The sequence below is a fragment of the Ananas comosus genome, linkage group 12 (genome assembly GCF_001540865.1).
Source record: "Ananas comosus cultivar F153 linkage group 12, ASM154086v1, whole genome shotgun sequence".
In the NCBI taxonomy this organism is placed as follows: Eukaryota; Viridiplantae; Streptophyta; class Magnoliopsida; order Poales; family Bromeliaceae; genus Ananas; species Ananas comosus.
In genome coordinates, this window is record NC_033632.1 from 8595180 (window position 1) to 8611641 (window position 16462).

The following is a 16462-nucleotide window of genomic DNA, read 5'->3' on the forward strand; positions in this document are numbered from 1 at the left end:
ACAGTAACCCAAAGGGCGACAAATTGCACAAAAGCCCTGAAATATATACATAAACTTCCATATTTTATGTACATCAGAGCAATCAAGCACGTACAAACACAAACAGAAGGACTTCTAAGTTCTGCTGAGACCATACGATAGGTCTCTGACGTCCGGAGGCCGTGATCACGTCGGAGCGCAACAGGTCCTGTGGAAGCGCGGGAGCAACTCGAAGGTTCTGCGAACAGCGCGTAGTCTGGGGAAAAAGTCCACAAACAAGAACGATCACGACTACGCTGATCCAAAATCAGAGGTGAGCACTGTGATCAGCACTGGGATCCACGATCACCGGTGCCTCCACCCTCCAAGAGGCATGCGTGACAGCCAAGATTCACCGCCAAGTGTGTGTAAACCTGCCAACAGCAGCCAAACAGCGTCTACAGGGTTCGACAATGCGAAAACGGACGAGTCGAGAAAAGGTGAGCAGATGATGAAATTTACTACGATGCATCGTGCTCCCTTCCGCAGAGATCAGGGAGGCTCGGGTTGCTCGAACCAGTAAAGCATTCAAATTAAGCCCTATTTCGGCTTGGTCGGAGCAAGGTTGGTCCTGGCCGGCGTTCCGGCAGGCCACGCCGAGGTGCGCGCAGGCCAGAATGGCGGGGGAGGAGGAATACGATGCTCACCGCCTCCGGTTGGCCGCGGAGTGGCGGCGGCGACGGTGGACCGAGCCGAGCCCGTACACAGCTAGGCACGGTCAGCGGCTCTCCCAGCGACGGCATGGCCCGGACAGGTCGGGGACGACAGCGCCGGTCCCAGATGCCGGTAGGAGGAGACCAAGGAGGCGGCGGGCAGCAGCAGCGGCAGCCCCACGGCTCGACGCGCTGCCGGCTCGAAGGCTATGGCTCGGTTTGCAGACCTGGGCGGCGCGCCATGGGTTCTGGCGGCGGCGCGGCCCGAAGGGCGGCGGCGACGCGGAAGGTCGTGACACAGGAATACGCCGCGGGAGCTGACCCGCAGGTGGCTGCGGCGCGGAGGAGAGGGCGCGCAGAGAACCTCCAGCCCGAGCTCGGGGCTGGGGCGGCTGCTGCTGGCAGAAGCGCCGGTGGCGGCGCCAGGGGCCGCGCTGACTTGCGGGGAGGGCCGCCGAGACTCCGGGGGAGGGCGGCGGAGCGGGTTCATGCCGGTGGCTACGCCGGGAGGCCGCGGTTACGACTCGGCCAAGCTCGGGCGTGGGAAGGCTGCAGGATCAGCAGCGGCATGGACGCGTCAGCGTTCGCATCCGGCGCTCTGGCGGCGGCGATTCCGCGGAGAGGACGCCCGAGGGCTCGGGGCCGATGTCGACAAGGTGCCTTGAGAACAAATATACTCGGCCGCGAGCTCCCAACCCAGAAATAAAAGGAGATGAGAAGATGGAGAGGATGAATGATGGTTGCTGCTCGGGGCGGCGGCGGCCGTGCCGGGACTTGGTCGGCAGATAACGACGGAAGGCGAGCCGGCTAGGGCAAAGGGACAGCAAGGGGGCCCAGGCTTAGGCGTGTTGTGAATGGCTAGGTTCGTTTAGGGTTCCAAGAAAACCCTAGAATGGAATCTATCTAAGGAGAGAACTTTGCGAAAAAGTCACCAAGGACTCAACAATTTGGTTCCTATGCTGTGTCGCCTTAAAAAAAAAAAACGTTTGGACTGGGGTCCCATACGGTCTAGGCGGTGTTTATGTCCCTTAGGTGACAATTAAGTGTGCCTGTCTCAGAGGGGACATAAATGTGCCGCAGCGTGTTCATGTTTTCATGTTGGTCCTATGTTAGTGTTGATCTACTTATATTTCTATTGATATGTAAGTATGCAAGTGGTAAGTGTAGTGTCAAAATGTAAGTCACAAATTTGTCTTTGGGTGCTTTTAAGAAAACTTTTGACAAGGGATGTGCCTTTGGAAATAAGAAATTTTTTTGCGATGGTGCTCCCCATCTTTTGGAAACTAAAATGTTTTAAGTTTTTAGTAAAATAATGTAAGTACTTTTAGGTGTACAAGTTTACATTATTTTCATGACTTGGTATATTCAGTTGATTCGAGATATAGTTGTATTTATTATTCCCATTTTCGATTTGGCTTATTGGACCCAGCCTTCTAGATTGCTGGCGATGCATACACGGAGTGCAGAGCAGAGTTATGGGTAGCGGACGCTATGGACTTTTTACCACCCCCTCCACTCTTGTACATTTGTACAGAGGGGAGGGTCACCCATGGCGTTCGGCTACTTCCGCTCCTCATGAGTGGTCTAGTCCTTCTCGATTTGTTGTCATGCCCAGTCACTTTTATGTCATCCTTGTTATCATTTGCTTTCTCTATACATTCCTCGACTGTTCATATCTACGTCCATTTATTTTGTTATCGATGTTATTTATCTATTCCTACATGACCTCTATTTGTGATGTCGTTTTTAAACTGAAATGGACCCCGGGGCGTGACACTACTTGTCATGCCACTCGTCAAGTTATTAACCTTATCTAGATGCCACTTGTTCTCGTGTTCAACATTAACTAGATAACACTCGTTCTTGTTTAAGTGCTCCCAATACACTAATTACACATTCACTAGGTTTTCATCTATTTAGGATCAAATCAACATTTATCCTCTCATTACAGGGTTCTAAAGCACTACTTTCCAATCTCATGCATACTAGGTTCAAGTGACAAACAAGCAACACTACACCACACTAGCATGCAAGAATATGAAACAACCAATTAAGCACCCTATAATGCAAGAGTTCAATATGCACAATTGATCAACCATAATACTTAGACATAGGGAGCAGTTCAACTGCTTCGGAATGACACCCCCCACCTCTTAGCGACAAAGCGAGGTAGGAAATCCGAATTCGTGATCACATGTTGCCGCCTCGACCTTTCGGGTGGAAACGACGCCGAAACGCCCTCCGCTTGGCGATATCTCCACACCGACTCGACGAATCGCCGAACCGTCGCCGCCAATGCGTTTAGACACCTATCAATTAGGTTTACGACCATCCAAATAAGATCAAAACCCAACATTTCCCAAAACCCTTATTTAGAGCCCTAGGTTGTAACCATTGCAAGAATCCATCTCTAAATCCCCAAACTCAAGCATTAAGCACTTATTGAGCATGCTAGAGTTCTAACTAAATAAGTTCTAGAGTATAAAATCCAAACCCTTGTGATATACCATTAAAGAGGTTAGTGCTTACCTCAACACCTAGCTCCTGGCTTGAAAAAGAATGAGAAGAAGGTGCTACACTTGCTCCTAGCTTCAATCTCCACCAAATCTCCTCTCCTTTTTCCTCCTTGGAGAGAGAGAGAGAAAGAGCTCTAGAGAGAGAGAGAGGATATTAGGGTTGAGAGTGTGAGGGAGAGAAGAGAAAGAGCTCCCACCCACTTCTATACACTCCCATAATGCCATATATTCAAATAAGCCCCTCAACTCTCTATTTAATGCACTGGCCCCGCGGGGCAATTTTTTGTATAAGGGACCGGTCCTCTATACAAATGGGGTACCGGTCCCCATAAGTCCAGAATTTCAGCATTTTTAGGACTTAGCCAAATTTCAGTCTTTTTCGTTTCTTCTTCGTTTTCACTCGTTTTCGCTCGTTTGGCCTCCGATTCTTTTCAAATCGCACCGCGACTCTCAAAACATGTTTTCGAGCGTGTTTACATTATTTTTTCATCCACGCTAATGCCGGATTTAGTCCACAGTCCAATGTAGCCTTTCGGGTACCATTTTCGCACCTACGCGCTCTAAAAACGCCCGAATGCTTCCGAACTTCACCGGAACTTCACCGGAACCCTTCAAATGGCTTTCCAACCAAATGTACACCATAACATCATAATTTTAGAAGTTCGGTTCCTTACATCCTCCCCTCCTTAAAAGGAGTTTCGTCCTCGAAACTAACTCACTTCAAATCCAACTCACACCTCAACTCAACTTATTGAGTAATCGAGGGTTTCAATGCACTTTCCTACTCTGGAGTGGCCTTTCACTTATCGGAACCATCCAAAGGCCCACTACAGAGGATGTGAGACCAAATTCACTCACACTTACTAAGCGTAACGCCGAAAGTGCATTACCGGCACACAAATAGCTTCTCTTTGCGCTTCACACCCAATCGGAAAATTCACTCCGATTTGATCACCGGCATTGCTTAGAAGCAATATCATTGGTGCATCGACCAATCGCGAGTGCGCCAATCCCAACCGGATCCTTGCTCTATCACGAGATGGCATACTCCGGCAGATCTCCAATCTCCAATCCTCAAGCGAGCATTATCCCCAAATCCACGTGGCTATCCAGTATCCAAGTGTCTCCTAGAGATCACTTTCCTTTCTCTTCCATTTGCCACGGTGTAATACACTGAATTTCGACAAACTGTGAATCTGAGGGTTGGAATAGTGATTCGAACTCTTCTACAACTTTTGTAGGATTGTTGAGAGGCTTCAGCAAATTACTGGAGCAAACAGATACTTGGAAATGGAAAAGTGCATTGCAAGTGCAATATTCTATTGCAATGCTCTGAAATTGGTCAATTATGAAGTTCGAATGTGGGAAATGGTAAATGAAACTACCCTACATATTCTAAAGGGCTTGGACAAGTTTTTGTACAAGTTAGAGAGTGATTGGATGACTAAAAGCAAGAAAGTGCATTGCTTTGGCGAAATCAGCATTTTTCTGCTTGCTGTACCGGTACAGCCACATCGTGTACCGGTACGCAGTGCCAGATACGTGGCAGTAAGGCTATTTCGGTAAATTCACATCTTATCTCTATCCATATCACCCCAGCCCGACCCCTGGACCTTTGTGGATGATGCTAGAGCTCTGAGAAGCAGCCTTGCACCTCTCTTACTCTCTCACTCTAGAAGTTTTCTCTCTCTACATAGAAATCAACGATTTAGCTCGATTTCGTCGCCTCGCTTGTTCTTCGCTGCTTGCGAGTGGCGCTGAGCCCTTGTGGACGTGTGAGAGGGTATTTTGGAAGGTTTTTCGCAGCACCAAACCAGTGGGTTGCTGGTTCGAAGCTTGGTGTGGTAATCGACTCAATTTTTCCCTAATCTAAGCTCTATTAGTCGAGTCGAGTACTGAGTTTGGTTTTTATGGTTTCTAGCTAAAGGAAAAGGGGATTTGCTGCTGTAACAGGATCAGATATTGTAGCTTAGCTCAGTTGAGACTGAGTTTATGATCTAAGAAGGTAAACTACTTCTTTTTCTTCATTGTTTGGGCACGAATTCGATGATAAAAGGCTGATTTTGGGATCATGGCTCGCAGCAGGTTTTCGAATTACATTGAGCTTAATTGGTGACCTTTGGGACTGGTTTAGAAGGTGTTCTAACCTGAGGTAAGCAGGAATTTGTATTAGAAACCTAATTTCACAAGGATTCGACTATTGTAACTTGTATATAAGCTTGATCGCTTTGGTGTTGTTCTGCAGCGAGAGCGCAACGACTTTGGGTCATCTTTGGGTTGACATCAAAGAGCCTTTTAGAGGCTTAAACTTGAGTATTAACTGAACACAAACAGGGATTAAGCACAAATCAGTATAATTGAGGAATTGTCGAAATTAGTTTAGTCGTAATTTCAATACTGGTTTTGTTGTGTTAATTCGTAGTGGGCTTAAAGACCAATTGTGATGCATTTAGACACATTTGAGTTGGTTTTAAGACGAGCATTGGAGCTTTACGGAAGTGAAGTGTCAATCTGAGAAGCTGGAATACCCGGATCGCTTAGCTACGTGAACTCGACCATAGGCTTCGTTTATCGGTGGGTCGGACCTTCCCGAAATGGGTGAATTTCCCTCTAATGTCTCTTTGACATCTGAGTTGAAGTTATTCCATATTCATGTGACTATACCTGTATAAGTGGCCGAATGTATTACGGCATGCATTGTAATGCCGGTAGGACCAATATTGGATGTGATAGCATCTTTAAACAGTAATGGAAGATTCGTGACTTGTTTACTCTACATGGTTACATGTTGTTAAAGTACTACGTGTTCATGATACTAGTAGCTTGCATGTGCAGTGTTAGCTTGATGTTATCCAAGAGGATATAATGATAAAGTCGTAAATGGACTAATTAGCTCTGTTGAATAACAAAGAGATTGATGTATTTAGGATTGGGCTTTGCACTGCTATATAGCAAGTATGATTGCTATGCTCTGAAAGATCAGGTAAAGGCCTTTGATTGCATATGCATTTCTAATTGTAGAAGGCATGGCATAGAGATCATGTTAAGAGTAGTTTATCGCTTATGCTTTCACATGATAGACTTGTATTATGATATATGTTCATGATATATGTTCAAGTAAGTTCATAAGATGGCATGACTTGAATGATTATTCAACTGAGTATAATCTAGTAAATAACTAGATTTGGATATGATAACATACTTGTATAGTCAAATAGAGATTTATATTGGACTACAGGATATGTGCCATGAGTCTTTGATCAGAACATTAGTAAACCACTTTCCTTATGTGTAAGGAGTAGTGAGAGATTGTGAATGACTGACCAGGTATAACCTGATAGAATCACTAGCGTGATGTGAAGCCTTAACTTGTTAAGTTATACTGGTTATTGGTAGAATCATATCAACAAGTTGTTGAGAGTGACTTATGATTGGGTACTACAGGACCGACCTTGGGTCGAGTTGAGATTCCATGTCAGAGACATGATGCTGTTGAGATATTTGTACCCTGGACTATAGCTAGCATGCCATTATGCTCTTTCGTACATGCTTGCGGGGGTCGCGCCCCCCAAGCCCCGCGTTCCGGAGTGGCTTGAGTTGAGATTCCATGTCAGGGACATGATGTTGTTGTGAGAGTGATACTGTGGACTACGGCTTGCATGCCATTGTGCGCTCTTGCACACGCTTGCGGGGTCGCTCCCCCCCAAGCCAGCACTCCCGAACAGCTTAGCGACAGATGCTCGCAAATGTACGAAGTGAGCGGCGAAATGGAATGCCGTGGGGGAGGCTCATTCCTAGAGTAGGGATGTTGACTACCACGGGGCCATTAGGCACGGCGCAGCTTGAACTTACCTTGAGTAAGTCCGTTGGAAATTGGGTTATGTCAAGTACTTTAACCTTAGCTGGACAGAGTAGTAAAGTTACTATATGTCTTGGGTTAAGTGGACTTATTAATGAACAGACTAGAAAGTTGATATCTAAAGTGAGCTTAGTACTGAATAACCTCGAAGTTGACATCATGATTGGTTAGAGACATAAAGAATGTTTCATTCTTGCTAATGTAGAAAGTAATTACATGATATTATCTGTAATTCCGGTCATAATGAATTAGCTGCTTGCAATCTGGTATATGTTTGGTTAAATTGTCAAGTAATATGATTGATAGAATTCATCGTGATAATTGATACCTGTAGTCTGTCGATATTTCTTGATCGTTGAGCAAATAGCATGAGTAGTTTATTTTACACTGGCTTATTGCACTTACTTGCTCACTTATTACTATCTACTCATGCCATAGTTGACCTAGTGGTGTACTTCGCCACTCTCGGCGGCTTACCCACTGGGAACTATTGTTTAATAGTTCTCACGCCCTCTTTGTTGTTGTTTTTACAGAGCCTTCCACAGCGGGAAAGGCTAGGGTTCCTGGCGAGGGGTCAGCGACTAGCTAGAGCCTTTTTGGACGTGTACTAGATCACCTCCAGCAGTTTATATAGTTTAGTACAGAGATGTATATTAAGTTTTTGTAAATTGTACTTTATTCTTATTTTCTGTTTTAAGGTTTGGATTGTATAAGTTTAAACTTATAAGTCTTACTCTGATTACCTAGTTAGAATTATATGCTTTGACCATATGGTTTGTAGACGCCTTGTGTATACTTGAGTTGTGGTGTACACGGCGGGTCTGTGCACGCGACCGGATATGCTTCCGCTGGTACCCGGGCGTGACACTATGTTATCATCATCCAACGGTAGGTAATTTCCATCTAGTAGCACATGATATAAAAATCATTTAAATCACATATAACCTACCACCATATACATGCATGCATCAATAATAAAACCATACTTCACTCTTTGGCATGGAAGTGACCTAGTCACTTCGGTGAAGCAGAACCCACCTAACAATGCTTCCGATTGCTTATAGACACTTGCAATCGGACCCTCACGGGAAACGTTGCCTGGTTCGGCTTGCTACTCGAATTGATCACCAAACACTTGTCGATTTCCAATTTGCAGTTGTTTGGGGCTCTTCTCTAATCTTCAATTAGAGAACCAAAGGGNTTCTTATTTCCTGTTTTAAGGTTTGGATTGTATATGTTTAAACTTAAAAGTCTTGCTCTGATTACCTAGTTAGAATTATATGCTTTTACTATGTGGTTTGTAGACGCCTTGTGTATACTTGAATTGTGGTGTACACGGCGGGTCTGTGCACGCGACTGGATATGCTTCCGCTGGTACCCGGGCGTGACACACGGCCAACAACAATTCGTTCTCACAACGTGTTCACACGAACACCCGTTCGTGAATCCACACCTAAACTCGTCGATAAGGCTACTCACCAACCGCCTACCTCGATCTCATAGGTGAATCAAAGGCCACCAACCCTACGCAGGCCTACAGCTTAACCTGTCTCAACATACGTAACGCCTTTCGCTCGTAAGCGTAGACCCAATCATAACCGGGCGAAATTCTCACTTGGGAATTCGCACACACTCCAACCAGGAGCAATCAAGACCCCAAACCACGTCAAATTCTCGGGTTGGGTCACTACACATTCGGTGTACCATCAATCTCGTACTCTAACACGTGGCATTCCATGCTCCCAGGTCTAAACTCGGACTACCGTCCTAACCAAGATCTCTGCCCTCCTTAATTCGAGGTAAACAACACACTATCACAACCCATGCATGCTATGCCTTGGTCTCTACTATGCTTATAAATAAATAGTAGCCAATGACCACAACTACAAATGCATGCCATGCACCTACTTAATATCATGTAGAGGTACACACTTGGTTTTACTGAACCATACCTGCCATGACGTCACGCGCCTCAAACTCGACAGGTTCCTCAACTTGAGCGGCAAACACCCGGCCGCTCGAAGCAGATCGCGTCGCCTTAGGCTGACGAGGTGCCATAGCATGTCCAGCCGACGCAACAATCGGTAGGGCTCCTTCATAATGGCCCGGAATTGCCAGAGCCGATGCTACAGACGGGGCAAACAGGGCCTTTCTCGGGCAATCACGGGCTATGTGCCCCGCTTGGCTGCATTCATAACACCTCCCACGGCGATGTGCACAGTGCGTCACTCGGTGGTATCCACCACAAAAGATGCACCGTTGCACTTCACGGCTCTCGGACCGCTCTCACGGGTACTTCGGGGGCTTCTTGGAACCCGATTGACCTCCAGAACCACCGCCCTGTCGCTTCTCCCCTTGTCCTTCTCGGACACCTCGCGCTCTTCTCAGTCGCAAGCATTCCCGTGCTCAACCCACAAGGCACGGTCCAACACTTCCGCAAAGGTGCGAAACTTAAAAGCATGCACCAATCGAAATACTCCGGGCCGAAGTCCCCGCACGAAGCACTCCGCCCGATCTTGCTTAGTACTCGCCACGTCCAAGACATAGTTTAGGAGATGGGTGAACTCCCGCTCGTACTCCCGAACCGTGCGATCGCCCTGCTTGAGCTTCCGGAAGTCCTCTCGTATCTTCTGCTTCTCACTGTCCGGAAAGTACTCCGCAAACATCAACCTTCGAAACTCCTCCGAATCGATCGGGGGAAGATCCGAAGATCGATGAACAGCATCCTCCCCTCCTTACAACTTGATGACATGAACTTAGGAAATAAGATGATTTCCTAAGTAGTAGCATGTGAACTAGTGCAACAGAGGCACTAACTATCCTCGAGTGAGAGGATTGGATCGTACTCACATAATCTGTGTAACCTTGGCGTGGTCGCTCCACCCCAAGTAGTGAGCTCCGGAGTAGATGTCGCGTTTGGATAACATGATTACCCAGCAGGCGGTCTCGGGTGTGTGTAGCGCAGAGTCTACTCACTGGCGAGATTTGAGATGTGAGTTTGGGCGTAACCTTTTGGTTAGCCGAGATGAGATTGAACATTATAATACTTGATAGTAGGTTTCATTACTATGTAGACATATCCTTTATATCATGCAAATTGAGACATAGTATCATGTTAGTAGAGTACATTACTATGTTAATGTATTCATTCTGTTTATTGAGGCATAGTAGCATGTTGTAGGTTTTGTTACTATAAAGCAGCTCATTTTCATATCTATCTATCTATTTACTTATGCCTGCTTAGACCTAGTAGGAAGATCGGCGGAGTCAGCAGCCGAATCTACTGGGAACTATTTGTAGTTCTCACCCCACTTTAGTTGCAGGGTCGAGTTCGAGCGGACCGGGCGAGGACCACGGTAAGGGAATAGCGCTCTAGTTAGCTAGCAGCTTTTCTTTATATATTAGTACATCTTGTATAGATGAGAGGACATGATGTATATGTATTTTGCAGATGAAAAATATAAACTCGATGTATATGTTGTATGGATTTGTAATAGTTAGATCTTTCTCTCTTTTGTTGATTGCTTGTATTAGTAATTACTTGGATCATGCATGTAGTTGATGTTCCTGGGCAACTATTTATGTACATGATCTTGTTGTTGTTAGCCTTGGGCGGACAGAGGAGATGTTATTCGTTCGGCGTCTGATCAACGTACCCAAACCGACCAAATAGGCGGTCGTGTGGCGTGACAGATAAAGTGGTATCAGAGCAAGTAACAGAGCAAGCAAGCAAAGACAGAAGTCTAGGATGGACCTAGGAGACCCTAGGATGGTAACCTTAAGGCTATAGGTGTGTAAGTGGAACGTGAACCTATGCCGGTGGCGGAAGTTGATTCGATTGGGTCGAAGTTGTTGTTTATGTCTCTAGTGTTGATAGAGATGGATTCAAGTAGTATTAGTTCTTGGCTCGAGGTGGTTGTGTTGGCGGCCGACACCGACAACATGACGCTAAGAGTCTAGAATGAGTACACTTGTGTGCTTCCGCCCAATTTCGATGTTGAGTCGTTTGTCTCGTAATTGCGAGAAGTTAGAGGGTTAGTGTGATTAATCAAGTTGTTGCGTTTCAGGAGCTATGGCACCGAGAGGATGCCCTAGGACGCGATCCGTTCCGGCACCACCTCCCGAGGTGCCCGAACAGTCGATGTAATATACCGAAAATTCGGAAAATAAATATCGAACTTTAGTCAAATTGACCAAAGTGCGAGAATGGTGCATGTTAGAGATGAGCCGTTCCTCTTTCCACTATGGCCTTTGTCAACCATCTGCTCAAGGAACATTCAAACACGGAACCACAAATTAAAGCCTATCTCGTCATACTCTTAATCACCACCAATACATGAGAAACCCCCAGGAAAGCGCAATTATCCCATTCATCACCTACAATAATAGATCGACCAAAGTAAAAAGAAATAAAAAAAATATTCACATAAAATGAACTCAACCACCAAGACCTCTACATCCCACAACTAAATTATAGTAAGATTAGCTCCACTGCCTTCCATATCAAACCCGCTGCGGAATCAATAACCCAATTACATCATCCGCAACAAGCGTACGACAACAACATTCCAAAAAGGATCTTAGCAACTATCTTCTCATAACTGAAATCTTGAATATCAGAGAGGGATGAAAGGCCCATAATCCAAAATCAAAAAACAAACCAACAACCAAACGAGACAAAAAAAAAACAAATCGCCCAGCTATCCTCAATATCATAATCCAAAAAACATCTAACTTCTCATAAAAACGCGCCAATAAACCAAACATCGAACAAACTACAAAGAGTCAATAATGTGGGAGCAACTAAGCACTAAAGTACAACTACGACAATACCATTCATCCTAACAGAAAAAATAAACCGCATTCTGATAGATTCCGCTCGATTACGGAAAAACTCCCCTGTATCACAACATTGTCAGGAGAATTTGCTTTATGCTACCTTCAATCCGGACATTAAACTACCGGTTGTCGTTTACAGATTGAAGATAAAGAAATTCGCGATGGATTCACCAGAAACAGACATCAACCAGTATTCACACAGATTTACTACAACCCACTTCTCAACACGCAAGAGGTGCCCCACCCCACCTCTCTCTCAATAGCCCTGAACCAGCACTTACTCCGAACTGCTACCACCACTTAAAAGCAAATATCATAAGACAAGGCAACTCCCAAAATCGCAAAACCATTAACGGCAAGTCAAAGATAGAGAAACATCAAAGTCACAAACACTTAAAACCTTCAGGGGGACGATCAAGCCCTAGATCAGTACAACCATTCGACGTGACACCATACAGAGACGGAGGCCATATCACAAGGAGCTTGAATGATGAAAACAAGGACGGTTGCAACATGCATTGAGAAAACGCCACATCCCTACCATACACAATCAGTGAATGGCAAACTACGGATAACAGCCGACCCTTGTCCTTCGTTCCCTCCTCGAGACGTCACTATAATGGTCCTACCCTGAATAGGGTCTACCATTACGAGATTATGACCACGCCACCACAATCAAGCACCATCTCAGCTCCACACAAATATCCTAAGCTCCTCAGACAGAAGAGAGTATGCGGGCGAGTCGAACTCCCTTACTGTGTAAAAGACTGACCGCGTCCAATGCTGCCGCCTCCAAATATGCAAAAAGAACAGCTCCGACAATCCGACCACTGGCCGAACTTACCTAGCAGAACTAATTACGACAAAAAGATCAATCCGGGATTGAGTACTGAGATCTTTTCGCGATCCCCACCTGCTAAGTGTACTATAGAACTCTAATAAAGAAACCGCGCATAACTTGGACACCAGCCCCGCACATGCCAAGCTAGTTCCATAAATCTCTTCACAAAATCAGTGAATCAATCCTCTAAAATCACACCCCGCGCCCACGATAACAGAGCCAAAAAAATAATTAACACCTACCTACAAGTTACAATAAGACGACTACGTGAACAGATTATACGAACAACACCAATTACACGCTGACTGTTAAACTCCAAGCAACAACAACAGAATAAAAAAGATTACAAAAAAACCGATGTCAACATCCTCCACTCAGCAATCTTTACATATAAAAGGATACGACACAAACCCCACATACAGGACAACATAACCGTAACTCATACCTTTCGACCCAGACTATACCCTCCGAAGCCTTTAACGTGCACACCATATAACCACAGAGAGCAAGGACACAAACCGCAGCAACAACGACATTCAGTAACTCACATCATAGCACAGAACATAATCAAAACATTAAATCAAAAAAATGCCTAACAATCACAAGATATATCCAATAACAAAAAATAAAACCCAGATAACAAGACCGAATACATCTGTCCTAATTCGCGCCTATAAAACGATCACTATTTCTGCGCCCGCCTCGTGTTTTTATGCCGTGTCTTGCCGCGCCAGATAGGCGCTCCTGGAGACGCTTGAATCGGTTCCCCAAAAACCTAAGAGCCAGTGAAAACCCAGAGACATCCGCCATGTGTTGCCACCAAGATTCACCCCTCAAACTTACACGATCTGACTAACCCAAAAGAAACCCATTCATATCCAAAGAAACAAAAACACATTACTAAAACATAAAAATTCAGCCCCTGAATCAATCATCAAAATATTCAATGTCACTAAAAATAAAAACACTCGAAAAACAGCAAATTAATACAGTGATATCAAGGCGAACAAATCCCACAAACGAGTAACATCACGGCCAATAAAGCGCGGCCATTTTGCTCCCTAAGCTCTCGTCGCCACTTGCTCCGGATGCTCGGCACCGCATACGCTTCCTCCGCATCCGACCTTGTCTCGATCGACGTCGAGGTGCCCATGTCTTCCTGAAAAGAAACAACTCACATTAGTACGTTGTACCAAACCATCTACTATGACATATCCCAATTGTTAGGCGAAAGAACATTCACATGTCATCCTTGCCTCAAAGCGCAATGTTCGTTCGCCGCCCGACGACAACACAGTAACGTAAGGATAAAAACGACAAATTAAACCTTAGCCTCTAATCACATTAGAGACAGTTCCAAACTTAACCCAATTCACATCTTTTCGCTAACTGATTCCCACGTCACTCACGTTTTCCTAACCTTAAGGCCTTCCAATCCTATAGGTTGTCTCTAAGTCCATTCTATTCTTTCACTATTGGCTCTGATACCAACCTATCTTTCAGCACCCGAGACCGATGGCCCAATTGTGCCCGACCCGACACATAAACAGACTGCGAACGGATCAGAGTTTCCCCTATCCCGCCCAAGGCTTCATCAGCATCGCAGCATTTTCATCAATTAGAGAAAAGCACTATGCGGAAACATACACAAAGCTTACCACGAGGGAAGCAGGTACCATAAGTGAAAGAATGAAGAAAAACTAAACATTCACGAAGTAATATGATTGTCATTTTAGATCATATACATTGCACCATCTCTTACATTTAAGATTCTTGCTGTTCTTACATAACTCATCAATTCTTTCTTAACAACACATTACCATTCAAAATAAGCTTTACATTCTTCTTTACTGCACAACATCAATACAAAAGATGAGAAAGGGTGTCTACTAACAAAATGAAACCCAAACATCGTGGCCTCTGTCTAAGTCGCCATACCTTTACCGCGGTCGTCGCCGGCTCGCGTCGTCCCGCGCTCTGTGAAATAGGGGGGTGAGAATCTACAGAACAAAAGTTCCCAGTGGTTCGTCCGTCAACATCACCGACTTTCCACTAGCGACTAACCAGGCATAATACGAAAGGATAAACTGAATATAGTAACCAAATCAACATGATGAAATATCTGAACAAAAGAAGGTAAATATCGTCAATAATTAATAGATGCTAGGTTATGCACGTTCTTTAGTTCTTTTCACTTTACTCTTTGTTCTTTATTCGCTTTGTTTCTTTGCTCTTTAACAATCATTAAGCTAACCCCGGGGGTTTCGCCACAATTAACTTGTGCCTCACGTAAGTCCTAATCATCGCAGGTATCACCAGCTCAGACCTATCCTTACGGTGTCTACGCAATCCGGATGCATAACTCGCGAGAATTATCGCGCCGAGGGGAGCGACCCCCTCGAGCAGGAACTTCAACAGCAGTATGATCATATCCTTAAACTCAAAGGATTAAGTTCAATCTTGACTTTACACTAGCCTCTAGTGTTCTACATCACCTTCTAGTTCTTACATCAACACAACGCTAGGTGTCATTTTCACATTAGCTTTATCAAATGCCAGCACTCATCTATGTCATTGCTACACTCCTGTTCTTTTTACTTCACTTGGGTACTCACATCTTCTCTCATGCATACATCTAGGTCGAACGATATTAGGTTCTCTAAACCATCTCATTATGTCAAGTGATGCTCACAATCATAGGCAATCATCACATTCATCAATACTGTTACCCCTAAAATGCATCAACAATATAATAAACATAATGCTCAAAGAATCGACACATTAGGCATAGAGAGAAATTTCAATCGAGTTTGAGAAGCACCACCCCACTGTAGGTCTCTTTTAGGTGCTATCGATGATTTTTAGAAATTTTTAGATGCCTCGTTCTTTACCTCGCAAAACGAACGCCTTATTAGCCATTTCCCAAACTTTCATAACACTTTTCGAAATCTATTCCGAGCGCACCCAACGGCGTCCGAAATAACCCCCAATTAGGTTTTAGAAGTGGTCAATTGCCACTTAGAAAACCTCATGAGCAAACCCCAATTTGTGCCCTAACTCCAATGTATATCAATAACGCTTAGGGTTTATGCTCATTGGCAGCAAAGTAGCTTCATTATATCTAAAATAGCCCATTAAGAATCAATTCTTAGCTTCGCAAACCCTATTTTGGTATTTCACCATTAGAAGGTGTTCGAACTCACCTGAGCTCAACCATTGGATTGATCTCTAAAGAAAGCAAAAGAGGCTTCAAACTCTTTCAAATATTCCACTAAAACCACCCAATTTTTAGGTTATTCAAAACATCATCTAGGGGTTTTCCTACAATATACGATCAAAAGCTTACCTTTAAGCTTTCGCTTTCTTGCCCTAAGAGAGGAAGAAAGATGAGGCTCCTTTGCCTCCAAAAGCTTACTTCTTCCACCTTCTTCTCCTTCTTTGTCTTCCTTTCTTTCCTTCTTCTTCTTCTCCTTCTTGTCCTCTAAGAGAGAAAGAGATGAAGAGTGTGAAGGAGTGGAAGAGGAAAAAGGCTCTTCAGCGCCCTTATAACCATTGGGTGGCAAATGCTAATAAACCCCTCAACTTTCATCTATATTTCAACTGCCTTGACTGGCAGTTTTTGTTCGGGCTCGGACCGGTCTCCCCGACAGGACCGCGTTCCGAGAAGCTATCCTCACGCGGCCAGAGCTGCTGCGCCGCGATGCATCCGGTCTCCGTCCTAGGGGGACCGGTCTCT

The 16462-nt window shown here is 44.9% G+C and overlaps 1 protein-coding gene and 1 long non-coding RNA gene across 3 annotated transcripts; both read left to right on the plus strand.

Moving 5' to 3' along the window:
* Positions 658 to 1377, plus strand: LOC109717970 (translation initiation factor IF-2-like). The gene has a single exon (XM_020243936.1). The coding sequence runs from the start codon at positions 658 to 660 to the stop codon at positions 1375 to 1377; it is 720 nt and encodes a 239-aa protein (XP_020099525.1).
* LOC109718984 lies at positions 4647 to 5337 on the plus strand. 2 transcript variants are annotated; one of them, XR_002218581.1, is made up of 3 exons: positions 4647 to 5031; positions 5109 to 5192; positions 5270 to 5337. It is a non-coding gene; the product is annotated as an uncharacterized LOC109718984 (long non-coding RNA). The 2 variants fall into 2 exon arrangements; XR_002218582.1 differs by having other exon boundaries at positions 5273 to 5337.